General features: G+C 42.5%; 1 protein-coding gene across 1 annotated transcript in view; it reads right to left on the bottom strand.

The window, feature by feature from the left end:
• Window positions 1-4,971: 4,971 nt before the first annotated feature.
• Window positions 4,972-22,745, bottom strand: part of LOC115619230 (alanine aminotransferase 2-like) — a 31,936-nt gene continuing 14,162 nt past the window's right edge. Inside the window, 6 exon segments of the mRNA XM_030511284.1 lie at window positions 4,972-5,112; window positions 5,645-5,724; window positions 6,483-6,628; window positions 6,630-6,721; window positions 10,721-10,854; window positions 13,026-13,134. Coding sequence (XP_030367144.1) covers window positions 4,972-5,112; window positions 5,645-5,724; window positions 6,483-6,628; window positions 6,630-6,721; window positions 10,721-10,854; window positions 13,026-13,134 — 702 coding nt within the window.

Genomic DNA, 22,745 nt, shown 5'->3' with positions numbered 1-22,745 from the left:
GTGCTGGGGCTTGGCCTACACCTACAGAGCCCTGCTCAACACTATCCAGTACCCTCAAAGGGAAAAAGATGTCTCAGGTTCTGATGACAAAGCAACAGACAACTTGGCTGCTCCATCCCCAGCAATGAGCAGAGCAGCCACTCCAACCCTACTGAACAAGAGGAATTAGTACTAGAATCACAGAATAGAAAGAGGTAACTTCTCGATCCCTGTCCTTGACTGAGCTGCAGAATATGCGAAAAGATTTCAGCCTTTGTCCAGGTGAGCACATCATCACCTGGTTCCTCCGATGCTGGGACAATGGGACAGACAGTCACAAACTAGAGGGTAAGGAAGCCAAGAAGCTGAGATTGCTTGCTAAGGAAAGGGAAATTGACAAAGTGATTGTGAAAGAGAAATGAGTTCCCAGATGGAGTGGAAGAGCTGATTTTACTCCAACTCCTATGAATAGGAATGCTAATCCCTTTGTACAAGAAGTAAGTGAAGAATCTTATAATCGCTATCAGAGGGGTCCTGCCTCCAGCCAGGTGCAGGAGAGGGACAATCAGGTTTACTGGACTGTGGATCAGATAGCCTGGCACATCAGTCCCACAGGAGTACAAGGCTCTAGTAGATACCGGTGCACAGTGTACCCTGATGCCATCAAGCTACCAAGGGGTGGAACCCATGTGCATTTCTGGAGTGACAGGAGGATCCCAAGAGTTGACTGTACTGGAGGATGAAATCAGCCTGACTGGGAGGAAGTGGCAAAAGCACCCCATTGTGACTGGTCCAGGGGCTCCATGCATCCTTGGCATAGACTGTCTCAGGAGTGGGTACTTCAAAGACCCAAAAGGGTATAGATGGGCTTTTGGTATTGCTGCCTTGGAGACAGAGGAAATTAAGCAGCTGTCCACCTTGCCCGGTCTCTCAGAGGATCCTTCCGATGTGGGGTTGCTGAAGGTCGAAGAACAACGAGTGCCAATTGCGACCACAACAGTGCACCGGCGGCAATATCGCACCAACCGAGACTCCTTGATTCCCATCCATAAGCTGATCCGTAGACTGGAGAGCCAAGGAGTGATCAGCAGGACCCGCTCACCCTTTAATAGCCCCATATGGCCAGTGCAAAAGTCTAATGGAGAGTGGAGACTAACAGTAGAGTATCGCGGCCTGAATGAAGTCACACCACCATTGAGTGCTGCCGTACCGGACATGTTAGAACTTCAATCTGAACTGGAGTCAAAGGCAGCCAAGTGGGATGCCACAAGTGATATTGCCAATGCATTTTTCTCAATCCCTTTGGCAGCAGAGTGCAGGCCACAGTTTGCTTTCACTTGGAGGGGTGTCCAGTACACTTGGAATCGACTGCCCCGGGGGTGGAGACACAGCCCTACCATCTGCCATGGGCTGATCCAGACTGCACTGGAACAGGGGCAAGCTCCAGAACACCTGCAATACATTGATGACATTATTGTGTGGGGCGATACAGCGGAAGAAGTTTTTGAGAAAGGGAGGAAGATAACCCAAATCCTGCTGAAGGCCGGTTTTGCCATGAAATAGAGTAAGGTCAAGAGACCTGCACAGGAGATTCATTTTTTGGGAATACAATGGCAAGACAGACGTCGCCAGATAGCCACAGATCAACAAGATAACAGCAATGTCTCCACCAACTAACAAGAAAGAAACACAAGCTTTCTTAGGTGTTGTGGGGTTCTGGAGAATGCACATCCCAAATTACGGTCTGATTGTAAGCCCTCTCTACCACGTGACCCGGAAGAAGAATGATTTCAAATGGGGCCCCGAGCAACAACTATACTTTGAACAAATTAAACGAGAGGTAGTTCATGCAGTAGCCCTTGGACCAGTCCGCGCAGGGCCAGATGTGAAAAATGTGCTTTACAACGCAGCCGGGGAGAATGGTCCTACCTGGAGCCTCTGGCAGAAAGCTCCAGGGGAGACTCGAGGTCGACCCCTCAGCTTTCGGAGTCAGGGATACAGAGGATCCGAGGCCGGCTATACTCCAACTGAAAATGAAATACTGGCAGCCTATGAAGGGGTTCGAGCTGCTTCCGAAGTGATTGGCACTGAAGCACAGCTCCTCCTGGCACCCCGGTTGCCCGTGTTGGGCTGGATGTTCAAAGGCAGGGTCTCCTTGACACATCATGCAACTGATGCTGCATGGAGTAAGTGGGCCGCACTAATTACACAACGAGCTCGGATAGGAAATCCCAGTCGTCCAGGAATTCTAGAAGTCATCATGGACTGGCCAGAGGGCAAAGATTTTGGAAAGTCACCAAAGGAGGAGGTGATGCATGCTGAAGAAGCCCCACCGTATAATAAACTGTCCGAAAGTGAGAAGCAATATGCCTTGTTTACTGATGGGTCCTGCCCTATTGTGGGAAAGTATCGGAGATGGAAGGCAGCTGTATGGAGTCCCCTGTGACAAGTGGCAGAAACTGCTGAAGGAGAGGGTGAATCGAGTCAGTTTGCAGAAGTGAAACCATCCAGCTGGCCTTGGACATTGCTGAACGAGAAAAATGGCCAGTACTTTATACTGACTCATGGATGGTGGCAAATGCCCTGTGGGGGTGCTTGCAGCAATGGAAGCAGAGCAACTGGCAACGCAGAGGTAAACCCGTCTTGGCTGCTGCACTGTGGCGAGATATCGCTGCCCGGGTGCAGAACCTGGTGGTGAAGGTACGCCACGTAGATGCTCATGTACCCAAGAGTCGGGCTACTGAGGAACATCAAGTTTCAAGACATTTGAAAGCCATTGGACTGTAGTGCTTAGCAGCTTTTTTGGTTTCTTTTTTATTACCTCTCTCTTCTTCGTGTTTGTTGGCTGAGGCAGTCTTAGGTCTTCCTCTTCCTCATCTGCTATGATCTGAATGGCTGTTAGACCTCTATCTTTTTCGGTTTTCTAAGTCTTTCTTTACTGCAGAGTTTATCTTCTCTCGCTTAACTCTCTCTGTTTGTCTCCTTTTGGCCTCACTCTTGTTTTCTGTGCAAATGAATAGAGATGGTATGGTATGATCTAGGGTTGTTTTCATCTTTTTTCCTTAATTTACTCTTAGCACTTGCCCCTCCCCCAACCACCTTTCTTCTTTGATTCTCTTAGCAGAAGTGGTTAGATGTCTTTACAGAATAACTACATCTGCACAGTCATTTCTGCACCCATGCAGAAATTAAGGTGTCAGATCCAGAATGACACTTCACTTCTTGATTGTAAGGATCAAGCCTTTAATTACTTCAAATGCATTTTGCAACGAGACATTTGCTAGCACACTTAAAAGTACAGTTTCGCATAATAAGATGAAAAAACTATACATATCATAACCATCAAGACAGCCCATTGTATTTGTTTCCACTAGCCAAAGAAAAAAGTTTATCATATAGGCAAACAGCAAAGTACTTGATCTTTCTTTGACACTAACAATGAAATCATTCCCGCTGCTCACACATGTTGCTGCGTTGCTTCAGCCAAGACTTGCAGAACTAAGCCAACCCCCTGGCTTAGGGCTAGAGATCACAGACACCAATATGGAGGATGATCAAATAGCGTTTTATTAAACAACAGCAAGCATTATATACCTTCGGCCACGCGGAAGTACCTATGCTGATCCAATCAGAAGGCAGGTTAACAATTTTTGCCTTTTATGGTATCGCCAGGCCTTGCCCCACAATTCCCCTCTCCATGCTATGGGGCTTGTAAAAGTATCAGGGGAGGGGCTCTCTCTTTCCGTACAGCGCGATATCTTCCGGCCGCCAGACCTTAACTACCTACACACACAAATCAAAATGCTGAGTCAACGATGCAGTCAGTAAATGCCACATTACATAGCACATGTCCCACCAAGTCTAACCTATCACAAGGCCTCATAATACTTAATGCTGAACAGGTGTCTTGTCAGAGTCAAAAAAAGAGTATTTACATGAGTTTCACCTATAAGTTAATTACAGATTAGTGAGCTTGGGTACGAAAATAGTATAGTCCCCACAGCACACTATTCAACACAGATTAGTTGCACATTTGCAAAGCTGCAGCACCATTCTGCAGTAGCTATATTGTTGAAAATACTGGAACAATGTTTTCTAAAGGAAGTTGCAGTTACCTTATGAGCACAATACAGACATAGAGTCTCCCACTACACCTTCCTGGGAAAATAGTTTCTTTTTGCTGCAGTTATCCCATTAATCTTGTGTAGACACAGGGTACTCACTGAACAGCAGGGTAACGTGTCACTAATGTTAATACAAAAGCTGTATTTCACAGTATCCCAAAAAGGCTGAAGCAGCAAGGTGTAGGCTTAAATTTTAAACTAACAATAGTGTGTGTGCCTTTAACATAGTAGAATGGACCAAACTGTTTTAACTTACTAACGCGTAGAGAGAAAGGAATGTTTGGCTGATGGGGGAAGGAACATCATGGAACTGATAACTCCAGATTGAGTCTTAGAGAGTTTCTCTGACTGACTTTTACGGTAACAATTTGGCGCCCAAAGTTCATACTGAAGTTCTGTACAAACAACCACCTTTCTAATATACACCCTTCCAACTTTTAAGCCCTCTTATAATTAATGCCTGTAACTCCACATGTAATCTTTTAGTCTTTGTTGTCATCTTGCTACATACTTCGGTGGCTGGCTGAGGCACTACGTTGCACAGACAAACTGAGGTGGTAAAATTAATACACTTGTGCTATTTGTTTTAGAGATCAAGGTGGAAAAGAATGCACAAGTCATTCAAATATATAAAAGGTTTTTTGGTGGGTTTTTTTGTTTGTTTGTTTTTCTTGGCTTTTTGGTTTGGGGGGTTTTGGGGGGTTTTTTGGTGGTGTGTTTGTTTGGTTTTTTTTATCACTACAATGCATCTGATTCACCCCATTGTTAAAATTATAAAAGATGGTGGATTACCTTCACGTCACTAACATGAATGGCTGTCCAACCAGATTAATGAGGAAGGTGAAATAAAAAAAAAACTAAAGCAGACTTACTCACCCATGTATCCCTTAGAGGTGTAGTGAAAAGAGGCCAGCTCAACATTGTTATAGCACTCGGGTTCCATCTCATACAGAATCTTTTTGAAAGAATGAAACTGGCATCCTTCAGAGTACACATTGTCCTGGTAAACCTGAACAGTCAGAAGATGACCTTTCAGAGAGCCAGGTCTGAAGAAACAGTGGTAATACTTAAAACTTAAAGCCATTAAAAGACACAAGGTTCTTTCTTTGTTAAATAATAATTACTGTAATGATGCATTTTATCTCATGTGGCCATACTTAATAGTTTAGCCTTTGGAAGAACAGTGAGCATCTTTGTATAACTTAACCTTTAGTTGTATTTTTTAATTGATTTTCCTTCTGTTTCTTTCATTTGAAGTAGTCTGAGTATCACATCATAGGTTTTTAGGTCAGTTCCAGCAAAGTTCCTCCTTGTGTCTCCTTGCTCGTGTCCCCTACTCTTTCTAGTTCAAATCCAGATCAAGACACCTCTCATATTAATCCTCTGATATTAAGAATATTGCATGTTTGTTCATGGCTTAAAATGATAACAGAGAATCTGTTCCCTGTACTTAAAAAACACCAATACCACACATGGAAAAAAATTATACCTCGTATGTGTACTCTTAGCTGTGCTTTAGGGAGAACAGAATATCTCATTACCTCATCAGCCAGAAGAAAAAGTTTCTCTTCCCAAGCAAAGTGTATCACATCTTCAGTGCACTTTTTGTTTTGCACCTGTCCTATGGTTTGATTTTTAAAGCAAGAAGAAAGTTAGTGGAGCATATATATACACAAATCTTTTCGCCCAGACCTAGTTAGACTATTAGCTTTTCAGTAAGATATCCTTCTTTCTCAGAAAAGTGCTATTGAATTTTATAATTCAATTTACTAAGTGTGAAATTAAGGAACATTTTCGGAGGAATTATGGTTCAAGGTAACTTAGTCCATCTCAAGCAAAGGAAGTGTGAGATACAGTAATTAATAATTTATTGAGTCCTCTGTGTATAACTGATCATTTGAAATACTCGCATGATGGTTAAGTGGGAGCTAGTTTCTCACTAATCAACCTCAGTTACTCAAAAACCTAAATTATTCTGAGGGAAGCAGTGGTTGCCACTGAGTTCAGAGTGTTTAGTCATTGCCTTTCAGTGGCAAGAGGCTACAAGCCATGTCAGAGACAAGATCTTTGATAAAGACCAAAAGTGACCAAGTGATTCCACAAGTCTGCAAAAGTTCACTGGAAGCAGTGGCTTCGAATGGGATCCAGTGACGTGAACCTGCTCCCTCCTGTCTTCCCAAATCCCTGGAGTTCCATGACACTGAAAATAAGTTTCTAAAAGTAAGACATGCTGTCCTACTTAAAGCACTGATCTCTAGAATTCAGCTTTACATATTTCATAGGTATTTAGAATTTGCCTGTGATGTCAAATGAATGGAAGAAGGAAAAAAAGCCCCAAACGGTGTTAAAACCCATCCATTAACCAAAATTGCTACAGACCTGTGGGATTTCTGGGGTTGATGATGCAGAGGACTTTCAGATTGCAGTATGCCTTAGCTTCCTTCAAGGAACGGCAAAGTTCATTCACATCTAGAGCCCAGCAATTTTCTTCATCCAAATAGTAGTTCACCTGGACAGCATCTAGATATGGCTGCTGAATATAAGGGATACTGTGGTATAGGGATCATCACTCCTGTTTGGGATTTTCCACCTCCTGAGACCAGGATCTTTAAAATGGTCTGGGGAAAAAGTAGGAATTAAAAAAAAAAAAAAAAAAAAAAAGAAAAAAGAAAAAGTCACACACCAGAATTAATAGCATACTCTAGAATAAGTTACTGATCTTCCCTCTTAAAAAATCTAGAGTTAAGGTATCTAGAAGCATACAGTCATCTTCTTATATCAAAGGGCATTTATTTATTTCAAGTTAAGTTACTGACTGAGGGAGGATGGTTTAACTCAGTTTAATGGAATTCCTCTGAATGTCGTGGCTTCTAAAGATCATGTTAGGAAAAGCATTCTGAGCACAAGCCAGAGGGAAAATTGGAAACAGGAATACCAAGCTCATGATTTTTGTACTGTACCCAGTTGTAAGCAAACAACAACAAACTCAGCTAGTTCTTGCTTGTTGCCTTCCACTCATCTTGTGGCGTATTGAGACACGGACTCAGGTCGGTGAGGATACTGAGACAAAGCTTTATTACAATCGAGCCCCTTTTATTCCCTCATTCGGTACTTTCCCAACATGCCCGGGCATGCCACACTTAATCTCATTGGGTTCTGTGAAAATCCCATAGGTTAAACACGCGCACAGTAGTCCAATCACAATGCCGATCACGTGCTGTTCACGCGACGACAGTTCGGCCTTCTTGCTTCACATCTTGCCACATTTCCTGACCTTCAACTGAAATTCTTCGTTACATTTCCTGTCTTTCAACATCCTGGCTTATCTGTTTCCCAACATCCTGGCTTATCTGTTTCTCAACATCCTGGCTTATCGGCCCAAGGCTTGTTCGGTATCAGGGCCTCATAGCTTGCATTCAGAGTGTTGCTCAAGCTCATCATGCAGATCCTGTCGCCTTCACCTCCCACATCATCTCACTAACCACACGAGGCGAGAGAATAAACCCAGAAATTAGAACTAGGGCCTGTGGAGGTTCTCCTTTGGAACAGAGACGCACAGAGATTAGGAGCAATTGTAGCCGGGTGGGAGGGAAGGAAGCTAGAGAATCACATTATGGTTTCATTTTCAAGTAACAGAAGAGACCAAAAGTCTGCATGTCTTGGTATAGGAAACTAATGTATCATATGTAGTTTAGGTTCAGAAGATACAGCTAGAAATGTAATGCTTGTGCTAAGGTCAGTCCAGAGGATTTGCCTGTGCCCAGCAACTGTGTGTCTGCGTGTGTCTATGTGTAGGCTTTTTACATGTGATTTAAATAAGAGTGCATTTGGTGCAGGAATGGAGAGATTTCTTGCCTTTATAATCAAGGGAGAACTCTGAAGTATGGGCGCAATCAAAATAGGCATCCTTATCAATATGTAATTGATAGTGTAAAACCAAAAATATCTCTTCAGATATAACAGCAGTGCCCTTGAAGTTTCTTCATAGAATCATAGAATAGTTAGGGTTGGAAAGGACCTTAAGATCATTGTCCTGGGTTCAGCTATAGCAGTCATTTTTCTCCTTCTTAGTAGCTGGTGCAGTGCTGTGTTTTTTAACTTTCAGCCTGGGAACAACGCTGATAACACCGATGTTTTCAGTTGTTGCTAAGTAATGTTTACACCGACCAAGGACTTTCTCAGTCCCATGCTCTGCCAGGGAGGAGGGGATGCCAGGAGGAAACAGAGACAGGACACCTGACCCAAACTAGCCAAAGGGGTATTCCATACCACGGCACGTCATGCCCAGTATATAAACCGGGGGGAGTTACCCGGAAGGCCCAGATCACTGCTCGAGTCGGGCTCGGTATCGGTCGGCAGGTGGTGAGCAATTGTATCCTCTCCCCTTGTTATTTCCCTTATCGTTATTATTATTGGTGGTAGCAGTAGTGGTTTTGTATTATACCTTAGTTGCGGGACTGCTCTTATCTCAACCCGTGGGAGTTGCATTCTTCCGATTCTCCTCCCCATCCCTCCGGGAGCAGGGGGAGGAAGAAGGGGGGGAGTGAGCGAGTGGCTGTGTGGTTCTGAGTTACCAGCTGGGCTCAAACCACGACAGTCATCTAAGTTCCAACCCCCCTGCCATGGGCAGGGATGCCTCACACTAGACCATGTCGCCCAAGGCTCTGTCCAACCTGGCCTTGAACACTGCCAGGGATGGAGCATTTACCACTTCTTTGGGCAACCTGTTCCAGTGCCTCAACCAACTTCTTGTTGGTTCTAGAACAAAATCTGCCTTTCTGTGCCTCTTGTCACATACTAACTCAGCTGCTAAGTTTATAATCAACATAATTTTGCACCCACCACTAGTTTAAAATTACCAAGCATCCAAAATGTATAATCAGGACCAAGTGCAGATTTAAAAACCCTTTAACACCCTCTGTCCCCCAAGTTATGAAACAATAGTTGTTTTATCCTTGGAAGTGCCAAATAATGAGACTCATTGTACTACTGACTTTTCATCGCTGGTGAAATCAAATAAGCATGGTACAGATTTGATATGCTACGCTGCCATTCCTGACAAGCTTCCAGGTTAAGACTTGGCATCTGATTCGTAGAACTCATTAGGAACTCGTCAGGAACTCGTCAACAAAGTTTTAAGTTGACAAGCAGGTATTCTTTATTGCGGCGCCGGGAGACACAGGGGATATCTCCTCCTGATGTGTCTCGTTTAAGCATCAAACAGACCATGATCACATTGTTGCTTAACATACATAGTCATTACATTTCCGGTAAACGTCATACATATTCATTAGTTTTCCGAGAATTGTTTTACATAATTCCACGCCCATTTTCACATACGCATAGCAACATGGTAGTGGTCTTTAGTGGTCGTTTTACTTCTTCCAACAATCTTCATCACTTGGCCGTTCCTTGAACTCTTGTTCTGGTAGTCTTTGAGGTCCGCGCAGTAGATAAGTGCTTACGCCAGTTTAATTAGTTCGGTAACACTGCTGACATAAGTGAGTGATTTCTTCCCATCCTTCTACTTATCAGTTAACTTAGCTACAGCACATCCTGAACATCTGCTAGTTTCAGACACTCTTTATCTACAGTCCTTATTTTGCTTACAATAAATTTTATACGAAGGTCATAAGGTTCTAAAACTATGTCAGCTACAACGATTTATCTTATACAAGGATCCTTATTATGTTCTTTTGGTTGGGCTTTTTAGGTTTGGAAAGTTTTGTTGTTATGTACAAAGCCACCAAGCTTAAAGTTACTTAAAACTGAATTTTCTTATTTACAAAGGATTATATTTCATTTTATACTTCCTTGTCTCAGCATCATAAACTCTGGAAAGGCCAGCTCACTAAAGACATCTGGAGAACTGCTCCTATCAGAACACTGTCATTCTGAACTCTGCCACTAGATGTCATTTAAAAAAAACCAAACAACAAAAACCAAACTTTTACAAACAAGCTATAAGAGGCTGCCTTAATAAAAGCAAAGAACTGCTGGTTGTTGTAATACCAGCGAATGTGTCTGTGTAAAGGAAAAATCTAATACAGTATTCCTGTTTTAACTAAGGACCAACTCTGAACTTTGCTTGAAGCCAAAACCTTACATTTTTTTTCCCAAACAAGCTGGCTACTGAAGAGATTTTGGGGATTTTCACTGGCATTAATCTGCACTAGCAGAGAGTTTACTAGGAAGAAGAGCTGCTGGACTTCTCACTTCATTCTCTTCACTCATGTCTCCATTCCCTCTTCTCTCTGCTACAGGCTCATACCTTCTAATCTTCAGTGCTTATGTATCTTAACCACTGAGGACACCATTATTTAGTCTGAATGGTCTGAATCTCCTAAATTTATATTTAGGCCCCTATGTAGTTTATACTACCTTTACAAAAGGTACAAGTTAATGTATATCAAGAGACTTTGTTTCCATGTGCCTGTTTCTTAGCTGGCATCTTAAATCCACATAATTGGATGTATCGCGTATCCACTTAATGTGACTGCAGTACCTGTTAGATCAAACTCACAGGAGTTGTGAGACCAGATGTTCAACAGAAATCTGTATTTCCAAAGGTAGCTGATAAATTACACCAAGAAGAGAGGTTTAATTTTAACACTTACAGTAATACCATCACTTGCCCCAGTGGTAAGATATATGTTATCTGGATCTGCAGGAACCCCTCCATCTCTTCTTCCAATATATGAAGCAACATCTTCACGGATACAATTTATACCTGGACTGGCAGTGTAAGATCCTGTGAAAAATGAGATGAGAGTTGACTACAATGAGCAATCAGATTTTCTGTTTGCTAGCAAAACTCCTTAGCTAATATTGTATGAAGTAGTTTGTATGTATGAGGGATTTGGACCCCCAGGATTTGTTTGGTTTGTTTTTGGGGGTTGTTTTTTTTTTTCAAGGAGTAAGAAAGGGAGTTGGTTTGTTCACAGAGCAAAAGAGTTAATTTGGAATTAGACAAATAGTATAAGTATCACTAAAATACAAACATAATAAACTAGAGTGGTAAAAAGTAGGATTTAAAGGCTACTTTGCAAACTGGGACAGCAATCCCATTTTGGCTAACTCCCAGTTGCTTGCTTTATGTTGAAAACCACTGCAGAATGTCAACCAACACCTATTTAACTAATGGGAACAAGGCAAAGAGGTAGCATGTGCAAGAGAAAGGAAAATAACTTCAAACCCATGACAAAAGATTTCTATTTGCAATATGAAAGTAATATAATACCATTTTCTCCCACAGTCTGAAACCCTAAAAATCTTAAACTGCTGCTCTCTGCCCCCACAGCCTCTCCCACAATTGCTTTTCAGTTATTTGTAGCAGAAACGTTTAGGATCACCCCAATCTATAGGCCTTGTGCAGTTTACAGAGCACAACTAATAACCTTAAATAAAGATGTTAGATGCCTGTGTACATCATTGCTGAGCATGTACAAAAATAAAGAGTAAAAATAAGCCTAAGCCAAGGTGAAGAATGGATTCAAGCTATGAAGCCTAAGACTGATGGACAACAAAGCGACAAGTGTACATCTAATTTAGAACACTGTCATGAAGCTGTAGAATCTTCTGTGCTTGTTGGGTGGAGCGGAATAATTGTGCCTGACTTAACTCTTATCGCTCAGTTATATGCTAGTAGTCTGCCTGATAATACTTCTGTGAAAGCATAATTTATCAAGACAAAGAACCATGGGACAAAATGGTAATTCAGGGCACAAAGTTCCCTGATGTCCTAAACATTTACTTTTATGGGACTAAAAGTTATATTGGGGTCTATACATGGGTCTCTGATCACAGCTAGGAGCTGCTGTTAAAGTAGGAGAACAAACCTAAGCTGTCATCCTGTCTTGTGCTCTATTAAGCATTAAGTCCCACGATTCAGTGAGGATATACAGAAGACCTGAACTCAATTTTCAGGTCTTCTACTCTTAATTGTACTCAACGGATAGCTTTGATCAGAACCCATCTGTTTGCAATGTAGGATGCAAATAAATAAACCCAACCCAAAAAGCTGCATGTGCACATATTAGATATTTTTATATGTAGGAGAGGGGTAAATTTCTCAACTACCTGGAGAGACATGACAGTTATCCCACATGCAAAGTAAGTGTTGTCAAAGGAATCCCAGAGTATTTGATTTGAACACAACAGAAGTTGAGGACATATCTAAGCCTTCATACATGGTCTGGGAGCAGCAAGACTCAATACTATGAGTAGAGTTTTGCCAAATGGAAGTTCACTGGAAGTGAGGTTTAGTTCATATCCAGAGGTCAAGACATTCATATTAACTTTGCAATTAATACATTTAAAGTGGCCAGTATAGATGTGGGAACAACGCTTCAAATGGCTTGACCATATCTAGTGAAGCCACTTTTCTGTTGGATGGACAGTTTTTGAAAATAAGGTTTTATTAGAACACAGCACATCATTTCAAGCTACATGGAGGGATCAGGTTTTGACCTTTCCTTTTTCCCAAGAAAGCAAATTTCTCCTTCTCAGCCATGAAGAGAACAGCAGTAAGATGTCAGGCTAACAACAATGTGATAGGAGTCACCTCCATTCAGCTGCACATCCACTTGCCTCAGACTATGTGTTTACGGAGTGCTGTACAGAGGCTGATGAGCAACTGAGACCAAGAGAAGGGGCTGATACATGATACTAGAGACAGGGAGGGTGGAGAGAAGGCATAAACCAGTACAGCAGATCAGTAAGGTCTACAGTGGTTTTAGTTTTCAAAAATTTGCACTATTAGTCACTGCTTATCAGTAGGCCACACCATGAACTCTCCCCTTATTATTTTGCCCTAGGCTACTCCCGTTTGACTTGTAATCATATAAAACATGATTAAGAAATTTCAGCACTGCAGATATTGATTCTAATACCAACAGGAACAACTAAAACTTAGATGCTTACCTAAGCTGTTTCCTCCACAACCCTGCAAGATCCGTCTGGCTCGCTTTTTGGCATCTTCTGGAAAACTTGGGCTGTCCAACAGGTTTGGGTATGTACACAGTGCCACCACCTAGAGTGCCAAGAAAATGTAAATTGGCCATTTCTCAATGGTTATTTTAAGTTGGTAATATTACTATTAACTTTCCTTGGAAACGAAAATCACAAATACTAGCTAATTTAAAACAAAGGTTGCTGATGAAGAGTTTGCAGTTGTTTTGTTAAGGGTAGTACTTACAGAAGTGAAGAAATCTTATCAGGTTCCAAGTTCTGCTCATAGAAACAGTTATAGAATTAATTAACTATTAGTATTACAAACAGTGAAGACTGGAGTCCAGGTGAGCTATGCATAGTGCAAGCACACTAAAACACAGTTAATTACTCACGTTATCTCTAAACAGCTCTATCCTCTACTCTTTGTGTATTACTAACCCACTTTATTGACAAGAAACCAAGAGTTTAAAATGGAGCAGAACTGAGAAATATGATCAAATTTTGAAGCCCCAGTTGCATGTTCTAATAATCCTTCCCAAAAATAACTTATAGTGATTATTAATTTGAATTTGTGTGAAATAATTAATTAAAAAAGAAGTGGTGATATAGAACATAGTAAAAGTAGAAACATGACCTAGCAGAATTAAGTTCGTGAAGGAATGTAAGACACACAGAATCTAGAGGTCTTGCTTGAGATCAGCTTAATTTGTTCCAGTCTCTCTCTCATTTTTATGCTTACATGGTGTAATATGGATAGGCTGTTGTCATCTTGTGACTGAAGAATTAATCCATGTGTGCACACACGGGGAGTCATGAGGAGGAAGAATTTCCCATTTACCCAGTACTTTATTTAATAACATTGGATCTGATTAATTTGTAAGAAGCTCTGGTCTTCCTAGTTTGCTGACAGTTTGCTGTACAGCTCAATTTTATAATCTCATCACCTGGATCCCCAGTTTGATAGGGCTTCAGTTTGTCTTGGAACTCTGAATTTAGATTATTATAGACTGTGGATTTTACATGTGTGTGTAAGGGCTGCTCAGTAAATAGTGTAATACTAGTTTTAAACCTTGCTTGTGTTTTAGGAATAATATACAAAGGTGAATTCTGTTGTAGTCTTTCCTAAAAGTTAACCAACCAATTAGCTTGCCCAGAGGTAAAATGTGCAAAATCAGCAACAGTACAACTAGTTGCACCCAATTGTGTGCAGATCTTAAACTGTGAGATGAAAGGCATTTGCTTTTTTCTTTGAAGACAACCCCTTTCTTTTTCAAAGTGCGTTATTGATAATGAATGTGCAGACTGATAACATAGGAGAAGTGTCAGGAGAATGTATGGATGGGGAATAATATGAAAAGTAAGGAAAGCTACTTTCTTGAAAGAGGACACTCAGCAAGCAAGGTATAGGACTTCAGCTCAGAAATCAAAATCTGTAATTCTTTACGAAAGAACTACGTTAAGTCTAAGTGCATCTAGGGAATCATTTATGCTAATACACACACCAGACAGATTTTAAGGCATTCTTGGTAATCTAATAAAAAATCAAGAATAATAATTTATAATATTCTCACCTGACAGAGGAAGGTGATTGGCCTCTGTCCCATTGCATGTGCATCTCCAATGTTGGCTTTAATTATTTCAGTAAAAGGTTTTTTGATTCCCTAAAAAGAGATTATTTATTCCCAATGCATTGTTAGGGCTGAAGTAGATGATAAGGAATACCTCTGTTTTGGTATCTGTCATATGGCTGTAACTAACCAGTGCCCAATCTCAGAACAAATAGAGTGTTTAATGTAAAGCTTAACACATTTCTTATACAATACTGCCAGTAAATCTTAAATGCTTTACAGAAATGATACTGACCTTTAGAACTTTCTAGAGTAAAACCAGTAAAGATACTGCTTGCTTATTTATTTTCTGTTTAGATTAAATATTCATTGTGTGATGACCCCATTTTTCCATACATAGATGCTTTACAAAGTATATCATAGTGAGGCCCTATATGAAAAACAGCAGAAGTGCTAAATAATCAGCATGAATACTTAAAATCTTCCTAATCTCCGAAATCTGAACAGACAGCCATTTTTCCTATGAGGGACTGGATACACCATGAGAACAGAGGAAAGACAGTTGATGAATGTTGATTAACAATCATGGCTCTTTAAAAAGTGAAATAAAATAAGGGGAAAAAAGACAAGGAACTGACTGGTAGAAAAAAACAAACAAACAAACAAAACATCATTGATCGATTGAAATAAAAAAGCTTAACTGAAAGGAAAGGCCAACATTACAAGAAGAATACATTGTAGGCTTAAATTTTAAACTGACAATAGTGTATGTGCCTTTAACATAGTAGAATAGACCAAACTGTTCTAACTTACTTACTCTAACACGTAGAGAGAAAGGAATGTTCGGCTGACGGAGGAAGGAACATCACGGGACTGATAACAACTAAGGAGACAGTAAATAAGACCAAGGATAAGACCTTCAAGATAGCAGAGTGGCGCCCATCGTGGAGCGAGACTGGAACAGAACAGAAGCAAGGACATGCCAACTGCTAACTCAGCACTAGGACCTTGCGAGCATGCACAAGCACTGAGGTCATTCAGTAAACACAGTGAGGAAGACTATCGGCAACCACCAGAGACCCCCACTCAGCAAGAAAGTGCATGCGTAATTAGGATGCAAATATTATAATTCGTTCCTGGAAACGCTGTAAATATGCATGAGTATGCTAAATCTATAGATGCTGCCAGCAAGGAACGGGTGCGCTCACCTTTGCAAAACAATTCGCATGTGCGCCCAGCGCTGCAATAAGGAATGCTGCTTTCTAAAACTCCAAATTGAGTCTTAGAGAGTTTCTCCGACCAACTTTTACGGTAACAATTTGGCATCCAAACAGGGACCCTCTGCCATGTTTCCCACGGATCCGAGGAGTCTCTGGGACCTTCACGCTGGCGTCAGGGGAGTTTCCCTGAAAGGAACCACAGCTCCCCAGACTGACTCGGGACCTCGGTAAGATCCCCGATTTTATTTCTTTAACAAGGCATTCTTTCTGGTCCCTTTCCACGTAAGGCGCAGGGGACGCCCTGTGCGGTGGGTAAAAGGTAGTCTGGTTTTGGTGCTCCGGACTCTGGTGTCTGGGTGGAGGGCAGGATTATGGGTACCACTGTCTCCAAAAGGGGGGTCCTGAAAAGGTCCCTGCTGGGTTGCATTTTGCAACACTCTAGAAACAAATCGGTGAACCCCTGGGATGGGCTTGGGTGCGGCCAGACAGGCATGAAGCCGAGGCCCTCGCATCCTGGCAGGAGCTGGGCAGACTGATATAGATCCACACGTACACGCGCTCTGTCCTGGTGGAACAAAGTGGTGGACCCCCGGGTGGTTTGGTTATTCGGGAGACTCTGGTAAAATAATGTAGTCAATGGTGGATGTTATTCTTGAGACGAAAAGGAAAGCGGAATGAAGTAGCTTATGCAGAAATGTTTTTCACTTTGAGAAATCATCTGGAACAGCAAAAGGATTGTAGTTTTAATTTTGCACCCCAGGACCTGTTAGTATTGTCCTTGGAGAAAGATAGTAAAATTCACTTAAACGCTGTTGCTCTTTGTGCAGCATGGGACGGTTATGCGCTAAACATCTGAGGAATGCGGAGGAGGATTTGGATTTGATGGTAGCCCCCTGGAGAAGGGGTATTGTGAATAATGGGGCTGAAGGTGCTGACAATGAGAAACAAGCACAAGCACAGGCACAGGCACTGGAAAGGGAGATGTTAGAGGGGGGCTGAAGGATTTTGTCCTACAGCAGGGCGAACTAGGGGAAAACAAGGGGAAACTGTGATTGTGCCTTTAAGACAAGCTGTGGGCAATGATGGTCCGGTCGTGATAAAGATTCCCTTTACCATTATAGATTTGAATATTTGGAAACAAGTGGCTGGTAATTATGCATCATGCTTTCGAGAGTGTTGACAGGGATATGATTATTCATACGGCTCGGACCGTGGTAGAGCAACATTATATGGCAGGCACATTGGCAGGTATAGTGAATCTTCACGTACCTACCGCCGATCCTAACTGGGACCCTAGTCAGGACCAGGACAGGCAGGCTTTGAAACAATATCAGAGGTGGATTTTATTCAGTATTAGGAATGCTGTCCCCAAAGTAGTGAACTGGTCTAAGCTATATGAAATAAAGCAAGATATAGATGAATCACCTTCTGGATTTGTGGAAAGATTAAAAGAGGTGATGCATAAATATACTACTATTGATCCTGAATCGGAGGACGGAAGGAAAGGGCCAATATGATTTGGGAAAAATAATGAATGTGGCCTGGGAGACCTATCGCAATCGGACCACCATTGCCCTGGTGCAAGTTCCCTGAAATGGTTCAAATGGTGGTGGAAAGGGGGTTGAGTCCCCGATTATTAATATATAGCATTAATATAATTATTAATATGATTATTAATATAATACAATATTGTGTATTGTGGGTTATAGTGTGTCGGGTTTCACCTAGGAATCGGTTTTTGTATATGTGGGGGGCATAAGATAAGCTCCAGAGTAAATTGGAAAGTTTAGGAAAAAATTGTTGGCTGTAACTCTCACCCAGGAAAGCGGGAAAGGGGGGAGCGGCCTGGGAGGAAAGGGTCGGAAAGAAGGATTACATGGAAAGGTTTGTGAACAGACTCCACGGGTTGCACTGGAAGAGAGAATGCCCTCAGAATCAAAATAAACACCAGAGATTTAGTGGAATGTCAGGACAGGCAGGGAAAATTATTACTTTAGATGAGGGCTGAGGAGGACTGGGGGAAGATTCGAAACCCTCCCCAGCAGAACCCCTGGCTACAGTTAGGTTGGGGAATGATAAGATAAAATTTCTTGTAGAAACAGAAGCTACTTATTCTGTTATAAATACTTGTAAAGGGCAATTAAGCAAACAAACAGCTTCAGTCATTGGTGCCACGGGGTGGACAGGAACCCGGCCTTTCTTTCAACCTTTAAATTTTAAAAATTGGCAAACAGATGTTGACCCATCAATTTCTTTGCATGCCCGAGTGCCCCGTGCTGTTATTGGATAGAGATATACTGAGTAAATTACATGCATAAATTAGGTTTAAAGAAAGAAAATTTAGATACACGTTCCTGATGAAAAGGCTGTGGAGGCCCAAGTTTTTATGTTACAAAAACCAGCCACTGAGCCAGATATACCAGAGGAAGTGGAGAATACACCCCGCAAGTATGGGCTGCTGGAGCACCGGGACAATCATGAAATGCAGAATCAGTAACTATTCATCTGAAACCAAACGTCAGACCGGTAAGACAGAAACAATATCCTATGAAACTGGAAGCAAGAAAAGGACTAGAGCCTCTAACAGAAAATTTTATCAAATACTTTGGGACAAAAATGGACTATATTTGTGGTTCTGAGTTACCAGCTGGGCTTAAACCACGGCAACTTCACGTGGTAACAACCATTCCGGAACAGAAAAGCAGTCATTGGCTTTTCTCAAGCAGGCTGTTAAAATATCAGGCTGTGCTTTTAGAACAAGAGGATGTAGAATTGAAAGTAACTAACCTTTTGAACCCAGCAGTGGTTTTGACAACCGATCCAGAAGCAGGAGAGCTGACTCACAACTGTTTACAGACTATTGAGCAGGTGTATTCCAGTCATACTGGAATACCTGCAAGATACATCCCTGAAGGATGTGGACTACGAACTGTTTGTGGATGGTAGCAGCTTTATGAAAATGGAAGCTGGAAAGCAGGATATGCTGTGGTAACCAAACATAAGATAATAGAGGCTAAAGCCCTGCATCCATCCCCCCCCCCCCCCCCACCACCACATCAGCACAGAAATCCGAGCTGATGGCGCTACCGAGAGTTCTGGAATTGTCAGAAAGTCAAAATTTGCTTTTAAGGCACATCAATTTGATAACACTCCAGTGAATATTTGTAATCACGTTGCTGACAAAGCAGCTGAAGAAGCTGTGGGTGGGGACCTTTTATTAATATTGCCTCATAAGTATCAGTGCTTGGATAATGAAGTTCCAAGTTATCAAACAGAGGATGAGAAGTTACCTAGTCTATTAGGAGCCAAGAAGAATGATGAAGGATGGTGGGTTATACCAAACAGGCAAGTAATAATTCCCCAGCCTCTTATGAGAAGAAAAACACCAGGCAACTCATGGGGGAACAGAATCAATGACTGAGGCTTTAAAGCTCCAAGTTCTGAGTATGTGATTGACTGGAATTTTAAAAGTGTTATAAAGAAGCGTGAACCTTGTTTACCGTGCTAAGAGACCCCCACCTGAAACAATAAAGGCAATTGTCCAGGGGACTATTGGCAAGTGGACTTTACAGAATTGCCACAGCATAACGGGCTCAGGTATATGTATATATTGGTACGAATAGATAACATTTTCTGGTTAGCCGGAGGCTTTCCCTTGTCGCACCAATATGGCTCATGAAGTGGTAAATTGAATCAAATAATACCCTGATATGGTGTACCAGCAGGCTTGTCCTTGGATAGAGGTCAGCACTTTGTTGCAGAAGTAGTTAGGAAGGTGGGAAAGTGAAATGTATGAATCGGACACTCAAGTTACAATTAAGTAAAATATGTCAAGAAACTTGTTTAACTTGGTTACAAGCCCTACCAATTGCTTTGTTAAGGGTACAAATACAGCCAGGAAGGAATCATGTGAGTCCATATGAACCGATGTATGGGCGGCCTTACCAACTGCCTTTTGTTCCTGGTGATATGTCTTTGCAGGGAAAACAAGATCTCAAACAATACCTGCTGGCACTGGGTAAAACTCTTAGCTCTGGTAATATCTTGGTAGGACATTACCCAGACTGTAGCTGGACAATGCAACTCCGGATTAAGGGACCCCAAACTGGCTATTGGAATGCTCCAGAAGGGAAAGGGTGGTATTGATTGTGTAATAATACTACTAGAAAGGCCCTTTCCCCAGGGTGGACTGGAACATGTACTCTGGGTGTTGTACTCCCGGATGCTATACAACCATTACAGATTGAGGTATCCAGCCTATCCCAGGTAACATTGCAGAACCGTATGGCTCTTGGCACATACATAGACCAGAGTGGCAGAATATCCACCGATCTAGCAGAAATCTGGATGCAGACAAAGATCTTAAATCAGGCAGTTAGAGATGATACTAACTGGGGATTTGAAGAACTATGGCATGGACTTACCAAAATTGGCTACCAAATTGGATATTGTTAAAAAACTTGTTTGTGATCATTATAGTAATAATTTATGTCTGTATCCTTGCATGTATCATGACTCAATTTTGTAGTTGCTGGTCACGATGGTGTATTAGAATCAAATATGGGCAAAGGGTATAGAATGAGACTTACAGGATATATGTATATCCTATAAGTCTCAAAGGGGGGAAACGTAGGCTTAAATTTTAAATTAACAATAGTGTGTGTGCCTTTAACATAGTAGAATGGACCAAACTGTTCTAACTTACTAACACGTAGAGAGAAAGGAATGTTCGGCTGATGGAGGAAGGAACATCACGGGACTGATAACAACTAAGGAGACAGTAAATAAGTGTCGTGGTTTGAGGCCAGCCGGTAACTCAGAACCACACAGCCGCTCGCTCACTCCCCCCCTTCTTCCTCCCCCCGCTCCCGGAGGGATGGGGAGGAGAATGGGAAGAATGTAACTCCCACGGGTTGAGATAAGAGCAGTCCCGCAACTAAGGTATAATACAAAACCACTACTGCTACCACCAATGATAATAATGATTCGTGAAATAACAAGGGGAGAGGATACAATTGCTCACCACCCGCCGACCGATACCCAGCCCGACCCGAGCAGTGATCTGGGCCTTCTGGGTAACTCCCCCCGGTTTATATACTGGGCATGACGTGCCATGGTATGGAATACCCCTTTGGCCAGTTTGGGTCAGGTGTCCTGTCTCTGCTTCCTCCCGGCTTCCCCTCCTCCCTGGCAAAGCATGAGACTGAGAAAGTCCTTGGTTGGAATAAACATTACTAGGCAACAACTAAAAACATCGGTGTTATCAGCGTTGTTCCCAGGCTGAAAGTTAAAAAACACAGCACTGCACCAGCTACTAAGAAGGAGAAAAATGACTGCTATAGCTGAACCCAGGACAGTATCCACCCCTTATTCCATACCATTCACGTCATGCTCAGATCCCACATCTCTCAACACACCATCACCCCTGTCCCATATATGCACATATATAGACACCCACACCCACACACAGAGAAAGATATCATTCCCTAGTCCATGGACCAATCCCTGTAAAATTCAGGGGATTTTACATCCTCATCCAGTCCATGATGTCAAGCTCCATCTCCTGTAATAGTCTTTCAGGGCAGGAGGGACGGTATGTAGTGTTGGGTTGTTGCCTGCTGATGATACCGCCAAACTCATCTGGTCACTGCTGAGCTTGTCTGGTTTCCTCAAAATTCATTCTTTGTTGAGGTGATGATCGGAGGGAAGTAAGGGTCAATTGCTGGCGACCTGAAGATATCTAGCTGGTGGGCTATAAAAGTGTTATAGAGCAGGCAACAGCGTACAATTGAGTTCATTGGCTGTTTTCCCCCAAAATCAAATCCCCTTGAGGTACACATCGGACTTCCCCATCTTCCCGCATTACCCACCAAGCATATCCAGGTCCCTGAGCAAAAGCAACCCCACGAGTGGGTTTGCCTTTACCTGAAGCAGGAATAACCCAGACTGTCTTCCCCAACAAATTCTTTATGTGCACCACAGGAACTTTATCCCCCTCTACAGGACGTAAAAGTTCTGATTGGGCTGGGCCAGCCCTGTTGGCAGATCCCCTACTGTTGACCAACCAGGTGGCTTTTGGTAAATGTGTATCCCAGTGTTTGAAAGTCCCACCACCCATTGCTCTCAGGGTAGTTTTTAACAGCCCATTGTACCGTTCGATTTTCCCAGAGGCTGGTGCATGGTAGGGGATGTGATATAACCGCTCAATGCCATGCTCTTTGGCCCAAGTGTCTATGAGGTTGTTCCGGAAATGAGTCCCATTGTCTGACTCAATTCTCTCTGGGGTGCCGTGTCGCCACAAGACTTGTTTCTCAAGGCCCAGGATAGTGTTCCGGGCAGTGGCATGGGACACAGCGTATGTTTCCAGCCAGCCGGTGGTTGCTTCCACCATGGTAAGCACATAGCACTTGCCTTGGCGGGTTGGTGGGAGTGTGATATAGTCAATCTGCCAGGCCTCCCCATACTTGTACTTCAGCCATCGTCCTCCATACCAGAGAGGCTTTAACCGCTTGGCTTGCTTAATTGCAGCACATGTTTCACATTCGTGAATAACCTGGGCAATAGTGTCCATCGTTAAGTGCACCCCTCGATCACGAGCCCATCTATATGTTGCATCTCTGCCTTGATGGCCTGAGGTGTCATGGGCCCACCGGGCTAAAAATAATTCACCCTTATGTTGCCAATCCAAGTCCATCTGAGCCACTTTAATCTTAGCAGCTTTATCCACTTGCTGGTTATTCTGGTGTTCCTCAGTGGCCCGACTCTTGGGTACATGAGCATCTATGTGGCGTACCTTCACCACCAGGTTCTGCACCCGAGCAGCGATATCTTGCCACAACGCAGCAGCCCAGATGGGTTTACTTCTGTGTTGCCAGTTGCTCTGCTTCCATTGCTGCAACCAC

Source organism: Strigops habroptila, chromosome W (assembly GCF_004027225.2).
Source record: "Strigops habroptila isolate Jane chromosome W, bStrHab1.2.pri, whole genome shotgun sequence".
Taxonomy (NCBI): domain Eukaryota; kingdom Metazoa; phylum Chordata; class Aves; order Psittaciformes; family Psittacidae; genus Strigops; species Strigops habroptila.
Note: the sequence above shows the minus strand (reverse complement) of the source record. Positions and strands in the feature narration are given on the sequence as shown.